We start from the raw sequence: 25,999 nt of genomic DNA, 5'->3' as shown, positions 1-25,999 counted from the left end.
TCCTTAAAATGCAAGTTCTCCATATTGTTGGTCAAGTGATGAGTTGCCCCACTATCCAAATACCAGCCATCATCAGCAAAGCTTTCAAAATTAGCCACATAAGCTTCTGCAGGTGCATAGTTATCAATTTCAGAATAGCAGCTTGTCTCAGATGCAGGATGATTATCATAGTTATCATAACCTTGATATGGACATATAAAGCCATTAAAATTAGCAATATATGCTGATTTTGGTCATTTGCCTCTGTTTAGACTCCTTGAAGAAGGGACATAATCCTCCATAAATCGATGCCAGTAAATATCAACAGTGTGACCAGGCTTAAAGCAAATTTGGCAAACCAATTCTTCTGCATTGTTTGGAATTCCTTGAAGTCCATTCATACTAGTAACTCCAGTTCGAGCAAATTGTATTGGATTTCTAGGTGCATGAAAAGAGTTGACATTATTTGAGCCAAATAAGTGTCCTCTTCCATATCCACCTCTGTGATTTCCATTAAACATCCTTGGAGACTGAAAAATATTTCCTCTTCCAGCAGTATGATTTCTACCAGTATTACCAAATTGAGCACCAACATATCCTCCTCTTCTAAAATTATTTCTTGATTGAGCATAGAATGCCCTTGGATAATAGGCATTTGTATAAGCATAATTTGCATTAAACATGCTTTTATCATCCTACTCTTGTTCAAGTCTGGTTTCATGAGTTAATAATAATGCATAAGCATCATCATAGTCCATTTTAGAACCAGTTATAAAAGTAGCAATATCACGATAGCCTGCTCCTAAGCCATTAAGAATTGTTAGCATGAGATCTTTCTCTATTATAGGACTTCCAGCACTAGCAAGTTTATCTGCTACAATTTTCATTTTGATGCAGTAGTCTTCAATACTCATTGATTCCTTCCTAAGAGTATTTAACTCATATCTAAGTTGAAGAACCCTAGCTTCAGATTGCACACCAAATTTCTTTTCTAAAGTTCTCCAAACATCAAAAGAGCTTCCACAATTTATGACAAGATTTAGAGTACCTTCACTTATTGATGATAACATCCATCCAAGCAAAGTTTGATCCTGTGACCTCCAATTCTGATATTCTGGATTATCAATTTTCTGAATATATCCATAAGCTCCAACTTGAGTAAATTGTTCTTCAGGTGCTGGCTTTGTTCCATTGATGAAACCTTCTAATCGATTGCCTCTTATGGAAGCTAAAACTTGAAAACGCCAAAGTAAATAGTTAGAACGATCTAGCTTAATTGGAGTGTTGAAAGAAAAATTTATTTGACTTTGTTGATTTGTTTGCAGAAAAATTTATTTGACTTTGTTGATTTGTTTGCTGAGTACTAGAACTTGCCCTGTTTGGCTCTGATACCATGTTTGAAAGTTAAATTATAACTGTAAAAGTTATTTGGAAGCTAAGAAAATGATAAGAAAACTTTATGGGAAACTCCTGACTTTATTCAATCTCACGTTATTACTTACAAATACAATCACAACAATATTTATACTAACACTGATATCTCAACCAGGATTACAACTTGGCTAACAACTAGAGAATAGAACGTAAAACATGATTAACAGATTTGCTGAGCTAGCTTCTTTTCTCAACTAACTGTTAACTCATCATTGACACACACGTGCTAAATATGCAGCTCCCTTTTGTACATTGTGAGCTTCCTCAACAGTTCTTGTATAGAGCTGGGTTACCATCAGAAATAAAGGAGGAAATGAATCGATTACTATAACTCCCAAGGCGATAATTGCTACCTAAATCCCCACTAGCATATAACAAATAAAGAGTTGCAAATCTGATAGTTATTCCAAGTTCTAGTTATCCTCTATAAGTTGAGCTACCCATTACTCTCACCCTGGACTATAATTTTTTTTATTTTAAGTTTGTCCCAGTTTCCTTAAAGTGTAGTCTCGTCGCCTGCATTTAACTTTCATCTGGACCTGAAATCTCAACCGTCAAGTTTAATAGAGAACTTACACACACTCCAGAGGGCGTAAGTTAATCTTCATTCAGATCGTGTAAAAAAGAGACCTTTTGCCTGTTATGATGTGTAAAAGTAGAGCCCCAAATCTGTTAGTTTTGGCTGCCATCTAAAGAAATTCCTACTGCGAATGGTTAAAAATTTCATTAACTGTATATATACAACCGAATAGCAGCAATGAAATTACTAAGTTGTTCTTGGACAAATTGCATCAAATACTTTTATTGAGTTATTATTCCATGCATGCAAAAGAAAATTCTTTTAAAATTACATATAAGTTGTAATGTAAGGAAATTACATCCATCCACGATAGAATCTTCTAGGAATAAGATTATCTGCTACAAAATAATAACAAGAGGTCATACACACTTCAACAAGGTAAAACCATCTTCGCCGCCAGTAGGGGTTTATGTACAAAACTCCAATAATTCCTATTATCACAATTCCATAAGATACTGTAAAAGTGATCAGGAAACTGTCCGTGTCAATTAAACTATCACCTTCATTTTCGGTGGAAGCTTCTGGTGTCACTGTTGTCAATCCATTATCATTGCAACTTTTGGACAGTGGTTGTCCACAAAGAAAAGGATTCCCTTCATAGCTATCTTCCTCGAAAGTTGAAAATTGTGCTCTATCTGGAATTTTACCAGATAAGTTATTGTATGCTACTTTGAAAACCTCCAATGTATTTAGCACAATGAGTTGAGGAGGGATTTTCCCATGCAGTAGGTTGTAGGAGAGGTCCAAGCTTTCGATTTGCTTCAGGTTTGAAAATGTTGTCGGGATTGTGCCCGTCAAATTGTTATGAGATAGATTTAGTGCATGAATCCTAGTAAGATATCCAATTTGAGTAGGAATCTCACCTGTCAGTTTGTTACAAGAAAGATCAATCCCAGACATACTCGTCAAAATTCTTCCTTGATAATAGTAGGACATATTCTTTGTTGTAAACTGTACAGTTTCTTCCTTTCCCATCGGAGGTGAACTTTGACCAGGCAGACATGCAGATCTATAGACAGACGCTCGACGACACCAAATAGAAGTTGGAGCTACTTCCCCATGATAACCTTCATTGAGTGAAGTGTTAACCAAGCAAGGAGGAATACGCCCGGATAGATTATTATGAGAAAGATCAATCAACCGCACTTCCTTCAACTGGCATAATTGAACAGGTATTTCGCCTTTAATATAATTATGAGCTAAAAGAAGGTAGTTTAACTGAGGTAGTCTGTCAATCCGATTTGGAATACTTCCGTGTAAGCTGTTATAACTAAGATCTAATGTCACTAAATGAGGGTTGTCATGGATTATACTTTCCAGCCGTCCTTCTATCTTGTTTTTTGACAAATGAACTTGTTCGATAGATGCTGGACTAAAACAAGATGGTAAAGTTCCAAAAATACTATTGTTTGAAAGGTCTAAAATCTTTAGAGAATCACGCTGACAAAACTCGATTGGAATTGGTCCTTCAAGATTGTTATTGGGCATTATAATATATTGTAAAGTTGGCAAATTACCCAACCATCTTGGAATCTTACCAAAGAGATGATTATCACTCAGATATAATCCTCGTAACATATAGCACTTAGATAAGCTTTCTGGGATCTCTCCAATGAAATTATTTCCATCCAACTGCAACGTCATCAAATTTGTCAAGTTAAATTTTTCAGAGAATATATGACCTTGCAAACGGTTGTTTGATAACGCAAGAATTTCCAATGAGAAGCAACCCGTGGCCATGCGCTCAGGGATTTCACCAGTCAACTGATTGTTGGATATGTCCAACCTTTCCAACATTTTCATATCAGCAAATGAAGAGGGAATGCTACCATTGAAAGCATTTCTAGATAAGTTTAATTCCATTAAGCCTGGCAGATATGTTCCGATTTCTACCGGGATATGGCCTTGAAAGAAATTGTTGAAGACATCCAATGTTGCTAATTTTTGGTGGGAATGAATTGGCATCCGAAATGATCCAAAAAGAGAGTTATTGGCAAGAAGAAGGGTCTCTAAGTTTGTATTGTTTTCTAGTAACCAATTTGGAAACTCTCCACTCAAGTTAAGGTGTGAAAGATTAACACTATTCAAGTCATGCTGATGGTACAAGAATTCAGGAAATGTGCCACCATCTACGTAACCAGACAATGAGATAGAAGTCAATTGGAATTTTGGGGTCAAAGAATCATAATGCGACTCAGTTTGTGCGTTTATTTCACCATTGAAAGTCTGGAGTTTTGAGAGATTGAAAAGTGGTTCAAGTGAAATAGGGATTTGGAAGAAGTGGTTGTTTGAAAGTATGAGCTCTTCGATAGATGTTAGATGCATGAGGGAAGATGAGGAGATGTTTTCAGTAAGTTGATTGTACGAGACATCTAATACTCGAAGGGAAGTCAAATTTGCCAAGCACAAAGGCAAGCTACCTCTTAAATCATTGTTATCAATGTATAACTTTCTCAGAAGCACCAACTCACAAAGGCCTGGGGAGATGTTTCCAGTAAGTTGATTAGAAGAGGCATATAACACTTGGAGGGATGTCATGTTTGCCAAGCACCAAGGCAAACCATCTCTCAAATCGTTATCACGAATGTATAACCCTTGCAGATGCACCAACTGACAAAGTCCTGAAAAGTATATAATTGGATATCTTTAATCTTTAAAGTACATATTAAAAATTAAGTTTGAGTACTGATAATTGAACAATAGAATTTGACGTAATGGCAACAAAATAACTGTAAAATTATACGGCATTATAGTGTTAAGTAAAAAATTAGCATTATTTTTCAATCAACACTACAACAGCACACTATTTTACAGTTGTTTTGGTCATTATTATGGCTCCTTATCATCTTTCATTAAGTTTATAAATAGCTAGCATTATAGACATTCTCAATTAAATTTAGTTAAGATGCTAAATGCGAGAGATGGAGAAAGAGAATCATTAATTAACCTTGATCAAGAATGGTGTGTTTATTAAGACTTGAATTTGTCAGTGATAAAAAGTTAAGAGAAGGCATCGATTCGCCGACAATTTGAAGAAAATTGGTGTTGACGTCAACCTGCACCCAACCCATGTCCAGATATTCCAAATTCTTGAATTTGAGAAAATCTACATGCAATAAACAAGAAATGGTTATAATTTTGATATTGATCACATAATGCAAGGGAATAAGGATAATCCGGTCCTTTTTTTGTGGTTAATTTACTTATTTTTCTTTACTCTTCTAAGCGATCAAAATATTCTTAACATAATAGAACTAAAATTTCATTAACCTTAATCAAGAATCTTGCAATTTAGAGAAGCTAGAACTATTGGACAGTGAAAATATATAAAATTTAAAAGAAAAAAAATCTTATTTGACGGGAAAAAATTAACTTGACAAGAAAGAATTATTATCGAATTAATATCTTAAAAGCTTCAGATACCCGTAATTTACCTTGACCATGCAGGGCACCCTTGAGTACACAATCTTGCATTGACAAATGCTTTAACGATGTGAATGATGCGATGCTTTGCAGAAGTTGGCTTACGTGGAGATCAGACTCGTCCAATATCAATTCTTCCAAGTTGGTGAAATTGTGCAATTCTATTTAGAAAGAAGTAGAAACAATAAATTTTAGCTATATATATTAATTCAATTATTTTCGACATAAAAGATTTACTTACTTTGATTAACTACTGTTCCCTTAAATTTAGTATGCGAAAGGTAAAGTGTTTTGAGGGACGGTAGTGATCCTATTGATTGCAACACCTTGCTTCCATCTATCCTTGGAATTCCGCTTCCCCCTAAATAAAGGGTATTCAACTTCCTCAAACCTCTGAAATCTGTTTGGGATACAATTTTGGATTAAATTATTTTAGGTAAGCATCATTGGGCATTCCCTAATCAAATCTATTAAATTGTCCTCCAAATTATTAATATTTGAACATTTTGTATACCTTTAGGAACCACAAGATTTTCGATTGCATTGCCTGTCATGTCCAGCTCCTCCAAGTTACTCAAGGAATTCAGTCCTGCATTTATGCCAACACTTAAAACAAGGTTAATTAAATAACTTATTTTCTCCTTCTTTGTTTTAAATCTTAGCACAAAAGAATTTTATTAATAAGCAAAAAAGTACACGGTTAACTAGAAAAACCTAAAAAACTGTTGCCAATGGCCTGATTGAGTGGTTTTAAGTAGGTATATTTGGCTGAAACGAATTTAAATTTGTAAGGAATAAATATGTATTTCAACTTTACCTACTGCTATACCTTATTCTTGCTTCAAAAAATAAAAAATAAGACAAATTAAGCACGAAATTTTAATTTGTTAAATACTAAATGGTGTTAATTAATTAATTAAGTAAATACAAGTTGGTTTATGGAAGCCAATATCTGATCCCTTCACACTAACTAAAATACTAAATTCAGTGCACAAATTTAGATATAGGCAGATAAATAAGATGCATGTTATTATGGCTTACCTTGAACATCAAAACTTTTTTTTTTTTAATCCAATCCCTCTTGGGATATAAACTCATTAACGAAGAAAGAGCATTAGAAAAAATAAAAAGCTATGATGTCGATTTCCATTTAGTGTACAATTCTTTACTTTTGAAGACAGGACATACAAAATAATTAGATTGAATGTGTGTGTGATTATGAGAAGCATTGAAAATTGCATATATTGATAATTTCTTAATCCTATTTTTATAATATTCAAAGCCTTGTAGCCTAAACTAGTAAGAGTCTAGCTAGATCTCGTATCAATACTTCCAGCTGGTCGATGAAATAAGATCCACAAAGATGGGACACGGGAGAAGGGATAAAGCTTGCTTACCTTTAATATCAATACTTCCATTCAATCTATTATCAGACAATGATAAGTGTCTGAGTGATGAAAGACCACATAGAAATGAAAAGATGCTGTTGTTGAAGTGGTTAATGGCTAAAGAAAGAAACTTTAAGTTGTTCAACCTTGATAACCTATCTAGACCTGCCAAAAAATAAAAAAATAATAATTTTATTGTATCACGTACAAATTAAACAAAAGCCAAAATGGATTAGATAAATGTAAGAAATTACGAGGAAGAACTAAAATAAAGTAAATTAAGGACCTTCATTTTCAACACAATGGGCTATATTGTTCTCAATTAGATGAAGAGACTCTAATTGTTGAAAGGGAGTAAACAGAGAAGCATTCATATGCCACTCTGCTCATTCCCGATTCCTAGTGGCTCCTAGATCTAATTTAATCACTCTGCCAGTGGTGTTGTTGCACTCAACCCCTTCCCACTGACAACAATCTGAATAATTCTCATCATCTCCCGTGTCTACCCAGTTTTGAAGACATTGATCATCATTGAAGAAATGTTTGAATTGGAGGAGAGCAAACCTCTAGACTTTAATGATCACTTTGGATGAGTCCTTGAATATTTACCAACGAATTTCTTTATTGATTGCAACACCTTGCTTCCATATATCACTGCAATTTCCCTTCTCCCCCAAATAAAAGGTATTCAACTTCCTTAAACCTCTGTAATCTATTTGAGATACAATTTTGGATTAAATTATTTTGGGTAAGTGTCATTGGGCATTCCCTAATCAAATCAATTAAACTGTCCTCCAAATTATTAATATTTGAACATTTTGTATACCTTTAGGAACCACTAGATTGTCGATTGCATTGTCGCTTATGTCCAGCTCCTCCAAGTTACTCAAGGATTCCAGTCCTGTATTTATTCCAACACTTAAAACAAAGTTAATTAAATAGCTTATTTTCTCCTTTTCTTATGCTAAATCTCAACGAAAAGAATTTTATTAATAAGAAAAGAATATGGCTAATCCGAAAAATTTAAAGCAGCTCTCAAAGGGCTCGACTGAGTGGCTTTAAGCAAGTATATTTAGCTGACAACCATGAATTTAAATTTGTAAGGAATTAAAATTTATTTTAGCTTTACCTACTGCTATATCTTTTTCTTTTTTCTTAAAAAAATTAAAATATATTAAACACGATATTTTAATTTGTTAAATACTAAATTTAGTTAATTAATTAATTAACTAAATACAAGTTAGTCTATGGAAGCCAATATCTGATCCCTTCACATTAACCAAAATACTAAATTCAGCGCACAAATTTAGATACAGGCAGACAAATAACATGCATGTTATTATGGCCTACCTTGGACATCAAAACTTTTTTTTTTTTTTAATCCAATCCCTCTTAGGATATAAACTCGTTAACGAAAAAAGAGCATTAGAAAAAATAAAAAGCTACAATGTCGATTTCCATTTAGTGTACAATTCTTTACTTTTGAAGACAGGACATACAAAATAATTAGATTGAATTGTGTCTGATTATGAGAAGCATTGAAAATTGCATATATTGATAATTTCTTAAACCTATTTTTATAATATTTAAATCCTTGAAGCTTAAACTAGCAAGAGTTTAGCCAAATCTTATATCAATACTTCCAGCCGGTCAATGAAATAAGATCCCCAAAAGATGGGACACGGGAGAAGGGATGAAGCTTACTTACCTTCAATATCAATACTTCCATTCAATTCATTAATACCCATTGATAAGTGTTTGAGTGATGAAAGACCACCTAGAGATGAAAAGATGCTGTTGTTGAAGTGGTTAAGGGTTAAATCAAGAAACTTCAAGTTCTTCAAACTTGATAACCTATCTAGACCTGTCAAAAAATAAAAAGTAAAAAATAAAAAATAAAACATAATTTTATTGTATCACGTACAAATTAAACAAAAGCCAAAAGGGATTAGATAAATGTAAGAAAATACGAAGGAGAATTAAAATAGAGTAAATTAAGGACCTTCATTTTGAACACAACCGGCTATATTGTTCCCCATTAGATCAAGAGACTTTAATTGTTGAAAGGGAGTAAACAGAGAGGCATTCATATACCACTCTGCTGATTCCCATTTTCGAAATGCTAGATCTAATCTAATCACTCTGCCAGTGGTGTTGTTGCACTCAACCCCTTCCCACTGACAACAATCTGAATAATTCTCATCATCTCCGGTGTCAACCCAGTTTTGAAGACGGTGATCATCATTGAAGAAATGTTTGAGTTGGAGGAGAGCAGACCTCTCTTGCTCCAAACACCCCTCACTCCACCACCCTTTTACTACTAATAATATGAAAATTAACTCACTCACCCACACTCTTTTTGAACCACACATTATATCTTCTTAATTACAATCACCTACACACACTCTTTTCTCTTCTGCAACAACGAGAGGATAGTTCTACGCTATTTATAACCAATTGCACTGATGATACTCCCAGCTTTTAATTGACTTTGTCTAAGTCTTGCATGCGTTTTTCTTCATTTCTTTTTATTTTTTCTGTTAATATATAATATGATTGTAATATATTTTTATTTAATTCAGTCAACTGAAAATATTTCCTCTCCGTCCATAAATATCTGCACAGCCTGGATTCTGACGGAATCTTGGGCAACGCGGGTACCCAAACTTCACTAGACAAGCTTATGGGCTAGCTCAAAACTTGGATTTTTATGAAGAATATTATAAAATATCTATTATTTTGTTCATTTGGTCCACTTATTATCTATTTTTAAAATTTTAAACATTTAAAACTCATATTTTTAATTCCAATTTCATTAAAATAAAATTTGAAAATATAAAATTATAAAATAAATTAAATATATATAATATTATAAAATATAAATTCTAGGTTTTTTAAGTTTTGATTAAAAAAGTCCGAGTGTTCAAAAAAACATGCTTAGGCCAGATCTGGGTAATACCATACCTAAGAACGGTCGGAGTTTTTTTCCATCCCTACCATCCTTACACACTAATAATTGGCTGAATTTAATCAAACTCTCGATTTGCTTTCACATTATCTTGGGTTTGAAACTTCACAGGTACCTATATATCCCTTGAATGAGAGTAGATTTTCACCTAAATTTGAATGCAAACATGTGCGACACGTCCTGGTCTAGGGAGAATGAATAGGATGTCTTCATAGGGCCATAACTTGAGTAATTGGTATTTGTCTTAGGCTCATAATATATCATTATGAAGTTCTCAAGGAAAAGTCACATTTTCAATGTGGATTAGCAAATCTTCGCCAAATTTCTCTTGGACGCTTCTATTTTTGTCTGAAGATATCTTTCTTATTTTTTAGATTCTTGTTGGATTTTTATCTATTTTGGTCGATATTTGATTTAAGCGTCATTTTTTTAATTTGTTTTGGCAAGTAAAATTTTTATTATGACATACCAATTCAAATTTATTTATTTTGATAAATTCATGTATTTTTAGGGTTTAGTATAAAAGGCTGTTAAAATCCTAGTTTTTATTTGTACTCGTAAAACATATTTTTAGATTAGGAGACCTGTGATCACTACTCAAATACTAAAAAACCCTATAACTAATTAAATAATAAGAATACGGAAGTTAAAAAAAAAAGATTTCTAAACCTGTCCTAGATCACACGACCAGTGACTACATATGATGTTAAGCCAAAAAATTAAAAATAAATGCTAATCATACGGAACCTCTAGATTTTACCGGTCACTTTGGATGAGTTCTTGAATATTAATCAACGAATTTCTCTTCTCTATTTATTTATTTCAATATATTCCACACATCACCCTGATTACAATTTTATTTTATTTTTATTTTTTTCTTCCAATTCAGTCAACAAGAAAATAACGTGTAATTTAACAAACCCTTTATCAAGTCTCGGTCTTATGATGTTCCCTGTAATAGCGATTGTATTTGTCATATCAACATCATTCGTTGTCACGAAGAAGATGAAGAGTCTTCTTTCTTTCTTCGAAGTTCATGAAAGGAAATCATATTTTACACGTTAGTTGACTTTGAATTGACCCCAAATCGCGAAACATTGGCCCTCAATCCTCTCTCTTTCTCTCTAATTATTTAATTCAGTCAACTGAAAATATTTCCACTCCGTCCATATGGGATGTCATAAACATCTGCACAGCCTGGATTCTGATGAAACCTTGGGCAACGCGGGTACCCAGACTTCACTAGATAAGCTTATGGGCTAGCTCAAAACTTGGATTTTTATGAAGAATATTATAAAATATCTAGTATTCTGTTCATTTGCTCCACTTATTATATATGTTTAATATTTATCAAGTCTCGGTCTTATGCTGTTCCCTGTAATAACGCTTGTATTTGTCATATCAACATCATTTGTTGTCGCGAAGAAGGTGAAGGGTCTTCTTTCTTTCTTGGAAGTTCATGAATTTTATTTTATATTTAACTTTAAAAAACTATTTATATTTAAGCATAAATTTTATTTTTTTAACTTAAAAAAATTGGGGATAATGATTTGATTATAATCTTTAGAATTAGATAGAACCTCCCTCAAGTCTCGGGTCCAAAAACTTATTCTTGCAATAACGTTATGTATTCGTCACGTTAACATAATTTTTCCATGACTGTAGTCACAATTCGGAAAGAGACGAGAGGCACTCTCTTTCATGGAAAATCATGAACGCATGAAAGCAAATCAAACTGTTTTAGGGTGCGTGGAATTTAGGCATGCAATGTCCGCTCAAGTTTTGATAATTATACTCTTGAGTCAAGAAATGACCCCTTTTCTTTCTTATTTATATGACTAGTTAAATAAATTATTTTACAAAAAAAAAACAACAGTGAAAATTGAAAGCAAGAAAAATTTAAGTAAACGACAAACTTAACTGAAATGCCAGTAATCAAATGCAAAGAAGGCCTGCTTAGTCTTTGATTAAATTTATAATGATTATTATTCCATGTGCTTTTCAAGAGCTATTGGATCAATTCAAAGTTACGGAAAAGGGAATATTGCTTTCAATGATCAGCCTAACATATTTTGCTTTCAACCTAATATAATATGTTAAGAGAACTCCTCTCGAGAGTAGAGCAATGTTATGAATTCTAATAGTTAAGTTCTAATCGACGTCTGTCAAGAATCTATTATATATTGAATTTCATGACTAGAAAAATTCATATTCTATTGCTCAATAGATGATTTCTACACTAATTGGGACCAAATTAAGAGTTGATCTTGAGGATCCTAAACACTACTGTGTAAAGTAATATATTGGGCATTAGTAAGTCAGTTGGAGCGAGCGAAAAATTCAACCCATTTACAAACCATCGGATTTCTTTTCACAACACAAGCATTCTTTGTGACAAAATATAGGAAGGAAACAGTAAACACTGCACTTTCATATGTCCTTTATTAATCAAACTACAAGATTATATATAGGCTTGAAGCTAACATAGACTAGGAGTCTTATCTTAGCAAAGTCCTTTATTCTAGGGATAAAAACAAAAAATAAGTAGATAGAACATATCATGTAAAACAACCACCAGATAAGGATAACTCTATTTTTTCAAATTCTGCCACATTCTTGTCACCGGCAATTCAGACAACCATTCCGTCCCTTTCTCTGCTCAATACCTTCCTTAAATTGTTCATAATCTTAACCTTTAATTGAAAGTTGTTTCTTCTTAATTGTTCATAGCCTTAACCTCTATTTAAGCACATGTTTCTTAGTAATTTCTTATTTTAACGTGCTTTCATCTTTTGATAACCAGTTAGGGCAATTTAATAATACTATAACTTTCGAAAATAACTAAGGTTAGTTGTGATGTAAAAACAATTAGTCATGTGAAGATAAATTGTTAAGTTTTTATTTATTTTTTTTATGCAATACTAGATATTCCAACATCTAAGTCCCAATTTAGTCCCAACAAATATAACATTTATCAAGTGGTTAAATAATTTTACAAACTATGAAATCTATTATTTAATAAATGAGTGATACATACTATTAAAATTCAAATATTAAGATTTCTAACATCATTATTAGTAAATCTTCTTCTCTGAATTAATTTTGGAAAACTATTCCATTTTTCTTTTTCAAAAGACGCAGTGGAGCAATACATTTTATTAATTTAAAGTAATTTTGTTACAAAAATACCATAAAAGACCTAGAGAAATAATCCATTATTAGCATTTTATTCCTTCTCCAAATAAGATCTGTTTGGTAGTGAAGTGCTGTGACTTTTTGAGGTGTTGTGGTTTTTAACACGAAACGCAGATTCTTTGTGTCGTTTTGATGGATTTGTTTGACCTCCAAAACGCGAATTACATCCGTCGTTTCAACACCATTTGATTTCGCTTCCCTGGTTACTCAACATTTAGTCAAACGAGAGTGAATTGTTACAAATTGCTAAAAATACTAATAAAACTTAATGTAATAATAATAATTACAATAGCACAAATGAAAACAATAAAATTAATAAGTTTTAATGATGATGATGAAATTAATGACAATAACAATAATTAAGATTCGAATTTGGAATTTTTCCGAATTCTCTGTCATGTAGCGGTTTGAATTAATTGCAACCACTCTTTTGTACTTGTCAATGGTCTTTTGGCCCATTGTCACACCCCACACTCTCAAACTAGCGTGTATGAGTTCTGAGTCCTAACTATTGAAATGACTTAATTCTCGTTCCAGTTAAATTGGATAGAAGTAAACATGTCTAGTTAAGATTCTCGTTAGATTGTTATCTATTTTTGTCAATATTTGATTTAAGTGTCATTTTTTTAATTTGTTTAGGCAGGTAACACTTCTATTATTCCATAAACATTTAAATTAATTTACTTATTTTGATAAATTCATGTATTTTTAGGGTTTAGTATAAAAGGCTGTTAAAATCCTAGTTTGTTATTTGTACTCGTAAAAACATATTTTTAGATTAGGAGCCATGTGATCAATACTCAAATACTGAAGAACCCTATAACTAATTAAATAATAATAAGAATACGGAAGTTAAAATAAAAGGAATTCTTAACCTGTCCTACATCACACGATAAGTGACTACATATGATGTTAGCCAAAAAATTAAAAATAAATGCTAATCACACTGAACCTCTAGACTTGGACGATCACTTTGGATGAGTTCTTGAGTATTGATCAACGAATTAAAACTCATGGACAACGAAAAAATTTCATAAGACAAAGAAAGAACACGTTGCTTTTAACAATCTTTCGCAACCAGAGACATTGATAAGGTGGAATATACAATATTGGTGCATTAAATTACTAATAGCACTCAACTACTAACCTTTTTACAACGACACGGTAAAAGACCACCGCAAAGGTTATATTTTCCGGCGTTTGTTTTACTATGGGACAATTCGTACTCTAGAAAATAATCAGAATCTAATAAAATTTATTTTACGCTGATAAATTATTCGTTATGCAATTTACCGTTATAAACAAGTAGACTTAATAGATTTAATATCTTTTTACGTATGTTCTTTGCTCAAAAAAGAAAATCTGATTCTATCTCCCTTATTTTTTTTCTTTTTATTTTTTCTAAAATTTTCTCCTCCTCGACTTCACAGGTAAATATTTATGCTAACAAACTGTTAATTAAAAAAAAAAAGACAAACAAATAGATAATTGGGTTGCTGTTTATCTTAAAAGGACAAATGTCAAGAATGTCCAAAGTATTATTTATATTTAAGCATAAATTTTATTTTATTTAATTTTAAAAAATTGGGGATAATGATTTGGTTACAATCTTTAGAATTAGACAGAACCTCCCTCAAGTCTCGGCTCCCAAAACTTATTCTTGTATGTAATAACGTTATGTATTTGTCACGTTAACATAATTTTTCCATAAATGCAGTCACTGTCCGGAAAAAGACGAGAGGCACTCTCTTTCATTGAAAATCATGAACGCGTGAAAGCAAATCAAACCGTTTTAGGGTGCGTGGAAGTTAGGCATGCAATGTCCGCTCAAGTTTAATATTTGTAATTGACTTTGAGTCAACAAATGCCCCCTTTTCTCTCTTATTTCTATGATTAGTTAAATAAATTATTTTATATAAAAAAAAACAAACAAGCATTCATAAAGTAATATATTGGGACCAAATTAAGAGTTGATTGTTAGGAATTAGGATCCCAAATACTACTGTGCAAAGTAATATATTGGGCATAAGCAAGTCATTGAAGCGAGCGAAAAATTCAACCCATTTACAAACCATCAAATTTCTTTTCACAACACAAGCATTTTTGTCATCGGCAATTCAAACAACCATTCCGTCCCTTTCTCTGCTCAATACCTTCCTTAAATTGTTCATAATCTTAACCTTTGATTTAAGTTGTTTCTTCTTAATTGTTCGTAGCCTTAACATTTGTTTAAGCACATGTTTCCTAGTAATTTCTTATTTTAACATGCTTTCATCTTTTGATAAACTAGTCAGGGCAATTTAATAATACTATTACTTTTAAAATAATTAATGTTAGTCGAGATGTAAAAATAATTAGTCGTGTGAAGATAAATTGTTAAGTTTTTATTTATTTATTTATGCAATGTTAGATATTCCAACATTTAAGTCCTAATTTAATCCCAACAAATATAACATTTATCAAGTGGTTAAATACTTTTACAAACTATGAAATCTATTATTTAATAAATCAGTGATACATAATATTAAGATTCAAATATCAAGATTTCTAACATCATTATTATTAAATCTTATTCTCTGAATTAATCTTGGAAAACTATTCCATTTTTCTTTTTCAAAAGATGCAATAGCGTGTGTAGCGGTTTGAATTAATTGTGCAAACTATTTTTCAACCAAAGAACAAAAAAGGGACCTCGATTTGGTTGCAATAACGTGTGTAGCGGTTTGAATTAATTGTGCAAACTACTTTTCAATGAAATAAAAAAAAAAAATGGGCCCTCAATTTGGTTGCAATACCGTGTGTAGCGGTTTGAATTAATTGCAACCACTCTTTTGTACTTGTCAATGGTCTCTTGGCCCATTGTCACGCCCCACACTCTCAAACTAGCGTGTATGAGTTCTGAGTCCTGACTATTGAAAGGGACTTAATTCTCATTCCAATTAAATTGGATTGAAGTAAAAATGTCTCTTCATTAATAGAGGAAAAGAATATATATCTTTCTTTGATATTATATGAGAATAGGAATTTGGGCTGTACTAGTTTAGAATTATTAAAGATAGTCAGATAAAATTCTAATTGTAAATATTAATAGAATCATGATTGTAATATATCAATGTAACAACAAAAAAAAAACTCATAGTCCTTATGATTACCTGTTTCCATAAGCCACTAATATCTCACCGTTGCTTTCATTTACAAATAATCTAACGGCCGTTTAAGATACAAAGTTTGTAGCCCTCATTCTCTATTTCTTACTTTTGTTGTTTTTCCTTTTTGAAAAAAAAATTAAAATTATGTTATAACCATTTCGTAAATTATTGTTTTATTTTTCAAAATTACATTGCAATCTATTTATAAAATCAGGTATCACCCTACTTTTAGTTTTAATGCAAGTTTTCTTTATTATTAAAAAAGATACAGCATAAAATTAGTTCTAAGCTTTTCGTCAAAGGTATTCTCTCTCTGTGAGTGTTTCTATTATGTCATCTTTCTTCTTTATTTTGCAAACAAAATATTATGTAATGCATCATGTTAAAGGAACTGATTCTGTGGAATATAAACTTTGATTAGGGAAGTTTAAAACCCGATTTTATATGTTCAAATTGATCAGTCGAATCCAAATGGGGGGATCTGATATTTTGGGTTGTGGTGGAACTGACGGAGCCACATATTTGGATACTGACCTAGAGATTTCTTTGAATAATTTTATAGTGTTGCTCAAGTGATATTGCGTGAGGCTTGCGGGTGAATCAAACACATCAGCTCTAAACGGCAGCGTTTTGGCATTATAAGATAAGAGCACTTAAAAGTCACGGGCTGAAGCACGTGTGTAATCACTTGTTTCTTAAGATTGAAACGGCAGTTCTTCTTTGTCGTTTAAGGGAAAGCTTTAAGTGATGCACGTGATAGCCGTGTGAGAAAACTTGATTCAGTTTGTTAAGTTCGTTACTCAACGTGTCAACAAGCTGTGCAATCTGGATTTAGCTGATTCGTTGCTCTTGTAGTTCAGTTTGTGAGCTGAGCGTGTGTGTAACCGTGTTAAGAGAGAGAGATATCAGAGAATGTGAAAGATGAGTTCTCTGTAATCTTAAGTAAAAGCCCTGTAAAAGATCCTCCATTGTTATTCAATAAAAGCTCTCCAGAAAGCATCTCCCGTGGATGTAGGTTGTGCCTCCTTGGTGCAACCGAACCATGTAATTGATTCTGGTGTTGTCAGTGTTTGTTTATATTATTTTCAGTTCTCTTAATTCTTGTGTTAAATTGATTCTTTCTGGATTAGTTCTTCAATCTGTGCAACTTGGTAAATCTGTATCTAAGATCCTGGGAAGTGATTGTGTCTTGCATCGTTAAGAGCAGATTCATTCACTACATATTGTTTCATTTTTTCCAAAATCAAAACCACGTTGATTTGATTTTGAACTTTTTCTGGTGAATAGTTTCTTCACCTTGCAGCCTTATCAGGTCGTTTATTATTTCATTCTTCACCGCATAGTGAGACCATCCAGTGATTTAATCATGCAGCTAGTGAATGTGAGCTTCTGTAGATGCATCAGTAGGTTTTTGCTTGTATTTAGGCCCTCTACTCTCATAGGGAAAGGCAATTGCATTGTACACACTAATTTGGTTGCTCGGAATTGATGTTTTTCTTCATTATCTAGATCCATCTGTTTGCCCTGTTTGGTCCAAAATATCAAATATTTATAAATTCAACCATGCCATCATCTAATTCCTTTGAACTTATGACTGTTTCACAAGTTACTTAATGCTACTCTTAATATTTTGAGATTGAAGACATGTTCATATTTGATTTCCTTAGTTGCGTTCTACCTTTGGCTGCAGAATTTGCAATCTTGTTATCTAATTATGATAAAATTAACTGGCATCCTTTAGCTATATATATATATATATATATATATATATATACATATATATTAATTCAATTATTTTCGACATAAAAAAATTTACTTACCCTGATTAACTACTGTTCCCTTAAAATTAGTAAACAAAAGGTAAAGCGTTTTGAGGGATGGTAGTGATCCTATTGATTGCAACACCTTGCTTCCATCTATCATTGGAATTCCGCTTCCCCCTAAACGAAGGGTATTCAACTTCCTCAAACCTCTGAAATCTGTTTGGGATACAATTTCGGATTAAATTATTTTGGGTAAGTGTCATTTGGGCATTCCCTAATCAAATCTATTAAATTGTACTCCAAATTATTAATATTTGAACATTTTGTATATCTTTAGGAACCACAAGATTGTCGATTGCATTGGCGCTCATGTCTAGCTCCTCCAAGTTGCTCAAGAAATCCAGTCCTGTATTTATGCCAACACTTCTACCAGGGTTAATTAAATAACTTATTTTCTCCTTCTTTATTTTTAAATCTCGGCGCAAAATAATTTAATTAATAAGCAAAAAATACCGCTAACCAGAAAAACCTAAAAAACAGTTGCCAAGGGCCTGATTGAGTGGTTTTAAGTAGGTATATTTGGCTGACAACGGCGAATTTAAATTTGTAAGGAAGAAAATTTTATTTCAACTTTACCTACTGCTATATCTTATTCTTTTTCAAATAAAAAAATTAAAACAAATTAAACACGACATTTTAATTTGTTAAATGCTAAATGGCGTTAATTAATTAATTAAGTAAATACAAGTTGGTTTATGGAAGCCGATATCTGATCCCTTCACAATAACCAAAATACTAAGCTCAGTGCACAAATTTAGATATAGGCAGACAAATAAGATGCAGGTTATTATGGCTTACCTTGTACATTAAAACTTTTTCGGAATCCAATCTCTCTTAAGATATAAACTTGTTACCGAAGAAAGAGCATTACAGAAAATTAAAAGCAACGATGTCGATTTCCAATCGGTGTACAATTCTTTACTTTTGAAGACAAAACATACAAAATAATTAGATTGAATTGTGTTTGATTATGAGAAGCATTGAAAATTGCATATATTGATAATTTCTTAGACCTATTTTTATAGTACTCAAAGCCTTGAAGCTTACACTAGCAAGAATCTAGCTAGATCTAACATCAGTACCTCCAGCTGCTCAATGAAATAAGATCCACAAAAGATGGGACACGGGAGAAGGGATGAAGCTTGCTTACCTTTAATATCAATACTTCCATTCAATCCATTACCAGGCAATGATAAGATTCTGAGTGATGAAAGACCACATAGAGATAAAAAGTTGCTGTTGTTGAAGTAGTTATGGTCTAGAAAAAGTAACTTCAAGTTGTTCAACCTTGGTAATCTCTCTAGACCTGCCAAAAAAAAATTAAAAAAATAAAAACAAAAAAAAATAATGTTATCGTATCACGTAAAAATTAAACAAAAGCCGAAAGGGATCAGAAAAATGCTAGAAATTACGAGGGAGAATTAGAGTAGAGTAAATTGAGGACTTTCATTTTCAACACAACCGGCTATATTGTTCCAACTTAAATCAAGAGACTCTAATTGTTGAAAGGGAGTAAACAAAGAAGCATTCAAATGCCACTTCGTTGATTCCCGATTCCTAGTATCTCGTAGATCTAATTTAATCACTCTGCCATTGGTGTTGTTGCACTCAACCCCTTCCCACTGACAACAATCTGAATAATTCTCATCATCTACCCAGTAGTGAAGACAGTGATCATCATTGAAGAAATGTCTAAGTTGGAGGAGAGCATACCTCTCTTGCTCCAAACATCCCTCACTCCACCACCCTTTTACTACTAATAATATGAAAATTAACTCACTCACCCACACTCTTTTTGAACCACACAGTATATCTTCTTAATTATAATCACCTATTCGCATCTGCAACAACGAGAGGGTGGGTTTACGCTATTTATAACCAATTGATCTGATGATACTCCCAGCTTTTTCAAGTCTTGTATTCGTTTTTCTTCATTTCTTTTTGTTTATGCTATTAATATATAATATTATTGTAATACATTTTTATTTAATTCAGTCAACTAAAAATATTTCCTCACTGTCCATATGGGATGTCAAAAATATCCGCACAGCCTAGACTGACGACAACGCCGCATTTGATAAGCTTGTTGGCTGGCTCGAAACTTGGATTTGATGAAAATTAATGAAAATTATTATAAAATATCTATCATTTTAGATATTCATTTGGTCCCCTATTATATATATTTAAAATTTTAAACATTAAAATTCATATTTTCAAGCCCAAATTCATTAAGATAAAATTTAAAAATCATAAAATTATAAAATAAATTAAAATATGTATATATTATATTATTAAATATAAAATATAGATTTTTTTTAAAGCTTCAATTAAAAATCCTGAGTGTTAAAAGGACATGCTTAGGCCAGATCTGGGTAATGCCATACTTAGGAACGGTCAAGGTTTTTGCCATCCCTACTATCCATACACACTAATAATTGGCTAATTGATTAAACTCATGATTTGTTCTCACAGAATCTCGGGTTTGAGACTACACCGACACCTACATATCCCTTGAATAAGAGCAGATTTTTACCTAAATTCGAATGCAAACATGTTTGAAACGTCCAAGTTGCTCTATTGATTTAGGTTGGTTTAGGGAGAATGAATAGGACGTCTTCCCAAGGCCATAACTTGAGCAATAGCTATTTGTCTTAGGCTAATAATATATCATCCTGAAGTTCTCGAGGAAAAGAGTGCGAGGCAAAGTAACATTTTCAATATTGGTTAGCAGACCGTCGCCAAATTTCTCTTGGGCTTCTATTTTTGTCTGAAGATTTCTTTCTTATTTTTGGGATTCTTGTTAGATTTTTATCTAGTTTTGTCAATTTTTTATTAAAGTGTCGTTTTTTTAATAATAATAATATTATTATTAGTAGTATTAAATTTTATTAACTTTATTATTTTAGTTATTAATTAATTATTGTTAATATTATTTTTATTAATATTATCATTATTAAAAATTATTATTTTTATTATTAAATTTTATTAACTTTATTATTTTAGTTATTATTATTTTTATTAATATTATCATTATTAACATTTATTATTATTATTAAATTTTATTAACTTTATTATTTTAGCTTAAATAAGCTATTTTGCCTCCACTTGCAAAAACTCAAATTTTGGACTTTTAGGAGTAGAGGTTGAAAAGATTTTTTAAAATGTTAAAATATCTAAAATATCATCTATTTATTTGACAATCTTACTTTATTCTTTTCATAATATAACTTTAAAAAACTTCGCTATTAAAGTAATTTCATAAAGTTTTAATAAAAATTCTTATTGACAATCAAACAACTAATTTTTTTTTTTAGTAAAATCTCTACTAACAAAAACTCTATTTAAATAAGCGTTACTTGAAAAACTCTACCAAACAGAGCCTTAGTATAAAAGGGTGTTAAAATCCTAGTTTGTTATTTATACTCGTAAAAGCATATTTTTAGACTAGGAGACGTGATCACTACTCAAATACTAAAAAACCTTATAACTAATTAAATAATAAGAATGCGGAAGTTAAATTAAAAGGATTTCTAAACCTGCCCTACATCACACGACAAGTGACTATGTACGATGTTAGCCAAAAAATTAAAAATAAATGCTAATCATACGTAACCTCTAGACTTTAACGATCACTTTTGGATGAGTTCTTGAATATTGATCAGCAAATTTGTCTTCTCTTTTTATTTATTCCACTATATTTCACACATCACCCTGATTTGGATTTTGGATGATATTTGTCATATCGGCATCATTTGTTGTCATGAAGAATGTGAAGGGTCTTCTTTTTCTTCTTCGAATAGTTCATGAAAGCAAATCAATTTTTCTTAATTAGTAATGTAAGCGTTTTCTATGCATACCCATGTTTTATATATTAGTTGACTTTGAATTGACCCCAAATCCCGTAACATTGGCCCTTAATATTCTCTCTCGCTTTCTCCCTCTCTCTGTGTTTAATGACTAAATAAGTGAAATTAACATTGAAAATTGAAAGCAACAAACTACCAATTTTATATTTAATAAAAAAATCCATATTCAAATGTAAAGAATGACCTGGTTAATCTTTATCCGCTGTGGTAATTTTCAACAGCTTTACAAATAACTGTAAGCCAAGTATTTCAATTCAAAGTCGTGGATAGCGAAAAAATTACCTGAAGCAAAGATCACGTTGCTTTTAACAATCTTTGGCAACCAGAGACATTGATATGGTAGAATATACAATATTGGTGCATTAAATAACTAATATTACTCATCTATTAACGTTTGTACAACGACACAATAAAAGAACACCGCAAAGGTTATATTTCCCGGCATCTTGTTTTACGATGGGACAATTCGTACTCTAGAAAATAATATGAATACTCATAACTTAATAAAATTTATTTTATGTTGTTAAATTATTCGTTATGCAATTTACCGTTATAGACAATTAGACTTGATAGACTTAATATCTTTTAACATATGTTCTTTGCTCAAAAAAGAAAATCTGATTCTATCTTCCTTAATTTTTTTTTTCTAACATTTTCTCCTCCTCGATTTCACAGGTAAATATTTATGCTAACACACTGTTATTTAAAAAAAAAAAAAATTTCAGACAAACAAATAAATAATTAGGTTGCTGTTTATCTTAAAAGGACAATAACAAGAATTGGGACTCCATGTCCTTGAGCAAATTCAGCGAGTAAGGTAAAAAAAATAATAATAAAGTTTTGAATAATTTTAGCGTAAACAAAGTTTAAGTCATGAGCATGCATGAATGTAATCACAAGGGTTACTAAGGGTGTTGCGGGGTGTTAACTTTTGAAGAAAGAGAGCTTTAACAAAAGAAACTAATTTCTGTGTAATTCTGGGACTTTGATGGGTGTGCAGAGTGGAAATTTAATTTTCAAATTTAACGTCAGAGTTTTCTGAACACTTTGAGTAAATGAATGTGCAAGGCACTAGTTATACTTCAGCATAAATTTTATTTAATTTAACTTAAAAACAATTAGGGATAAATAAATTTTATTTAATTTAACTTAAAAACAATTAGGGATAATAATTTGGTTGCAATCTTTAGAATTAGATAGAACCTCCTTCAAGTCTCGGGTTCAAAAACTTACTCTTATAATAACATTATTTTTTTGTCATGTTAACATAATTTTTCCATAATTGTAGTCACTGTTCCAGAAAGAGACGAAAAGCACTCTCTTTCCTGGAAATTTATGCACGCATGAAAGCAAATCAAACCGTTTTAATTGCTTGGAAATTAGGCATGTAATGTCTGCTCATGTTTTATAATTATAATTGACTGACTTTGAATCAAGAAATGGCCCCTTTTCTCTCTTATTTCCATGACTAATTAGATAAATTATTTTATAAAGAGATTTAACAGTGAAAATTGAAAGCAAGAAAAAATAAAGTAAACGACAAACTTAATTGAAATGCCCGTAATCAAATGCAAAGAAAGACCTGCTTAGTCTTTGATTATAATTTATAATGATTATTATTCTATGTGCTTTTCAAGAGCTATTGAATACAACTTTATCAATTCAAATATAATGAAAAGGGTAAAAGCCCATTTAGTCCCCATATTTTAAGATTAGTGCCCGTTTAATCTTTTTATTTTTGAAAAATGCCTCAAAACACCATCGACGTCACCTCCGTAACTGTTAATTCTAGATTCATGAGGGTAAAAATGTTTTTTTCTTGTTAAAATTTAAAATTAAAAAAATATTGCGATAACCTAGATTCATAATAGTAAAATCGTATTTTCAAACTTATATTCTTCACAACCCTAGCTTTAAGAACTTAAACGACTTGCATTTTCAAAGCTCTTAACAATTTTTCTCGCTATAAAATTTTTTTCTACTGGAAGTGTCGTCTTGCGGTAGATGTCAAAACTGTCGGCAAAGGAAATTGGCTTACTCTAGTACGTGTTATATTGGTCTTGTTTATTTATTTATTTTTTAATCTTCCATGTGTATTTTAGTGAAAAGAAATCATTATTTGTTTTCACTTGAATGGGTATTTCTTCACAAAACTAATGCAAAAAGTTTAACAATTTTTTTATTATTTTTTTTTACCTTTTTTAACCCTTTCATGGTTGTTTCATAGCTTAATATTAGTAGTGGAATGGATTTGTAATTGAAAAGAATTTATTTTAACTTCACTTGATTAAGTATTTTTTGGGAAAAAAAATCATAATCATACAAAGTTCTGTAATGTTGATTTTGTATTTTATGAATTCATATGTAATAGTTTTAAGTTTCTGATTTTTTTTATTCATATTTGTGTTGCCAGATTCAAAATGAGTCAAATCAGCATTTCAGTTCGATTTTTAGGCAAAATGTGGAGGATTCTTATGATCCTGATTGCTTGAGTCTTGTATCCCTTATCAACGATGTCTTGAATAATGTCTTTGGAAGGCACAAGCATTATGATGAGAGCTTTAAGCTTACTGGCATTGTCCCATGGTCCAATGAAGGGATTGAGTTGAACAATGATAAAGACTTCTAGAATTTGAGGCATTCTTAATTTTTTCAAGTTTAAATTTTAACAAGAAAAATACATTTTTACCCTCATGAATCTAGAATTAACAGTAATAGAGATGACGTCGAGGATGATTTGAGGCATTTTTAAAAATAGAGAGACTAAATGAACACTAATATTAAAATATAGGGACTAAATGAGCTTTTACCCTAATGAAAAAGGGAATATTGCTTTCAACAAGCAGTCTAACATATTTTTAATGTAGGCAATCTCACATAATATGTTAACGCAACTCCAATGAAAAGTAGAGTAATGTTATGATTTCTAACAATTAAGTTCTAATTAATGTGTGTTATTAATCTATTATATATCGAATTTCATGACTATTAAAAATAATATTTTACCACTCAATAGATGATTACTACACTAATTGGGACCAAAATAAGAGTTGATTGTTAGGATCCCAAATACTCCTGTGCAAAGTAATATTTTGGGCATAAGCAAGTCACTTGAGCGAGTGAAAAATTCAACCCATTTACAAACTATAGGATTTCTTTTCACAACACAAGCATTCTTATCACCAGCAACTCAGACAACCATTTCGTCCCTTTCTTTGCTCAATATCTTCCTTAATTTGTTCGTAATCTTAACCTTTGATAGTAAGTTGTTTCTTCTTAATTGTACATATCCTTAGCCTTTGGTTAAACACATGTTTCTTAGCAATTTCTTATTTTAACATGCTTTCACCTTTTAATAATTAGTTAGGGCAGTTTAACAATATTGTAACATTTAAAATAATTAATGTTAGTCGAGATGTAAAAAGAATTAGTTGTGAAGAGAAGTTAAATTTTTATCTATTTTTTATGCAATATTAGATATCCTAGCATTTAAATCTCAATTTAGTCCCAATAAATACGATATTTATTTAATAGTTAAGTATAAACTATGAAACCCATCATTCAATAGCTGAGTAACACATAATATTGGGATTCAAATGTTAGGATTCCTAACATCATTATTAGTAAATCTTATTTTCCAAATAAAATTTTGAAGAACTATTCCATTTTTCGTTTTCAAAATATGGTAGTGGTTTTATCATAAGTGCAAACTATTTTTCAACCTAATAAGCCAAAATGGGCCTCCAATTTGGTTACATCCCACTCTCAAGTATCTAACCACTCTTTTGTATTCGTCAATGGGCTCTTGACCCATTGGCACAACACACCACCCACACTAGAGCGCATGGGTCAAATTCTAGACATTGCTAGGACTCGATTCTCTTCCCAGTTAAATTGAGTAGAAGTAAAAATCTCTCTTTAATATTATGTGAGGATAAGAATTTGGGTTCCACTATGTTAAAATTATCAAAAATTGTCTCAATAAATTTTTTACCGTAAATATTTGTTGTAGAAAATATAAAAATCAATAAAGTGTGCGACAAAAAGTGATGCTCTTTAAGAATAAAAAGTATATTGGGAGTAAGCTCCCAAGAATAAAGAGCAAGATTCATGCTCCTTAGGGGGCAGAACCATGCTCCCCCAAAAGTGGGGAGCATGCAAGAATCATACTCCCCTAAGAATGGGAGGCCTACG

The 25,999-nt window shown here is 31.5% G+C and overlaps 1 protein-coding gene across 6 annotated transcripts in view; it reads right to left on the bottom strand.

Moving 5' to 3' along the window:
* LOC102613465 (receptor-like protein 15) overlaps positions 1 to 25,999 on the bottom strand; it is a 180,916-nt gene that overhangs the window by 51,657 nt on the left and 103,260 nt on the right. For 2 of the 6 annotated variants that reach the window (XM_052432141.1, XM_052432140.1), the window contains 7 exons: positions 7,631 to 7,705; positions 6,814 to 6,969; positions 5,931 to 6,005; positions 5,658 to 5,816; positions 5,428 to 5,577; positions 4,941 to 5,099; positions 3,217 to 4,614 (listed from right to left, as the gene is read on the bottom strand). The exons of 3 other annotated variants lie outside the window; for them this stretch is intronic. In XM_052432141.1, coding sequence (XP_052288101.1) covers positions 3,217 to 4,614; positions 4,941 to 5,099; positions 5,428 to 5,577; positions 5,658 to 5,816; positions 5,931 to 6,005; positions 6,814 to 6,969; positions 7,631 to 7,705 — 2,172 coding nt within the window. Of the gene's footprint in view, positions 1 to 2,190; positions 4,615 to 4,940; positions 5,100 to 5,427; positions 5,578 to 5,657; positions 5,817 to 5,930; positions 6,006 to 6,813; positions 6,970 to 7,630; positions 7,706 to 8,512; positions 8,669 to 8,806; positions 9,200 to 25,999 lie in introns of those variants that run through there. One more of the 6 variants, XM_052432147.1, reaches the window with a different exon arrangement.

The sequence above is a fragment of the Citrus sinensis genome, chromosome 8 (assembly GCF_022201045.2).
Source record: "Citrus sinensis cultivar Valencia sweet orange chromosome 8, DVS_A1.0, whole genome shotgun sequence".
Taxonomy (NCBI): domain Eukaryota; kingdom Viridiplantae; phylum Streptophyta; class Magnoliopsida; order Sapindales; family Rutaceae; genus Citrus; species Citrus sinensis.
Note: the sequence above shows the minus strand (reverse complement) of the source record. Positions and strands in the feature narration are given on the sequence as shown.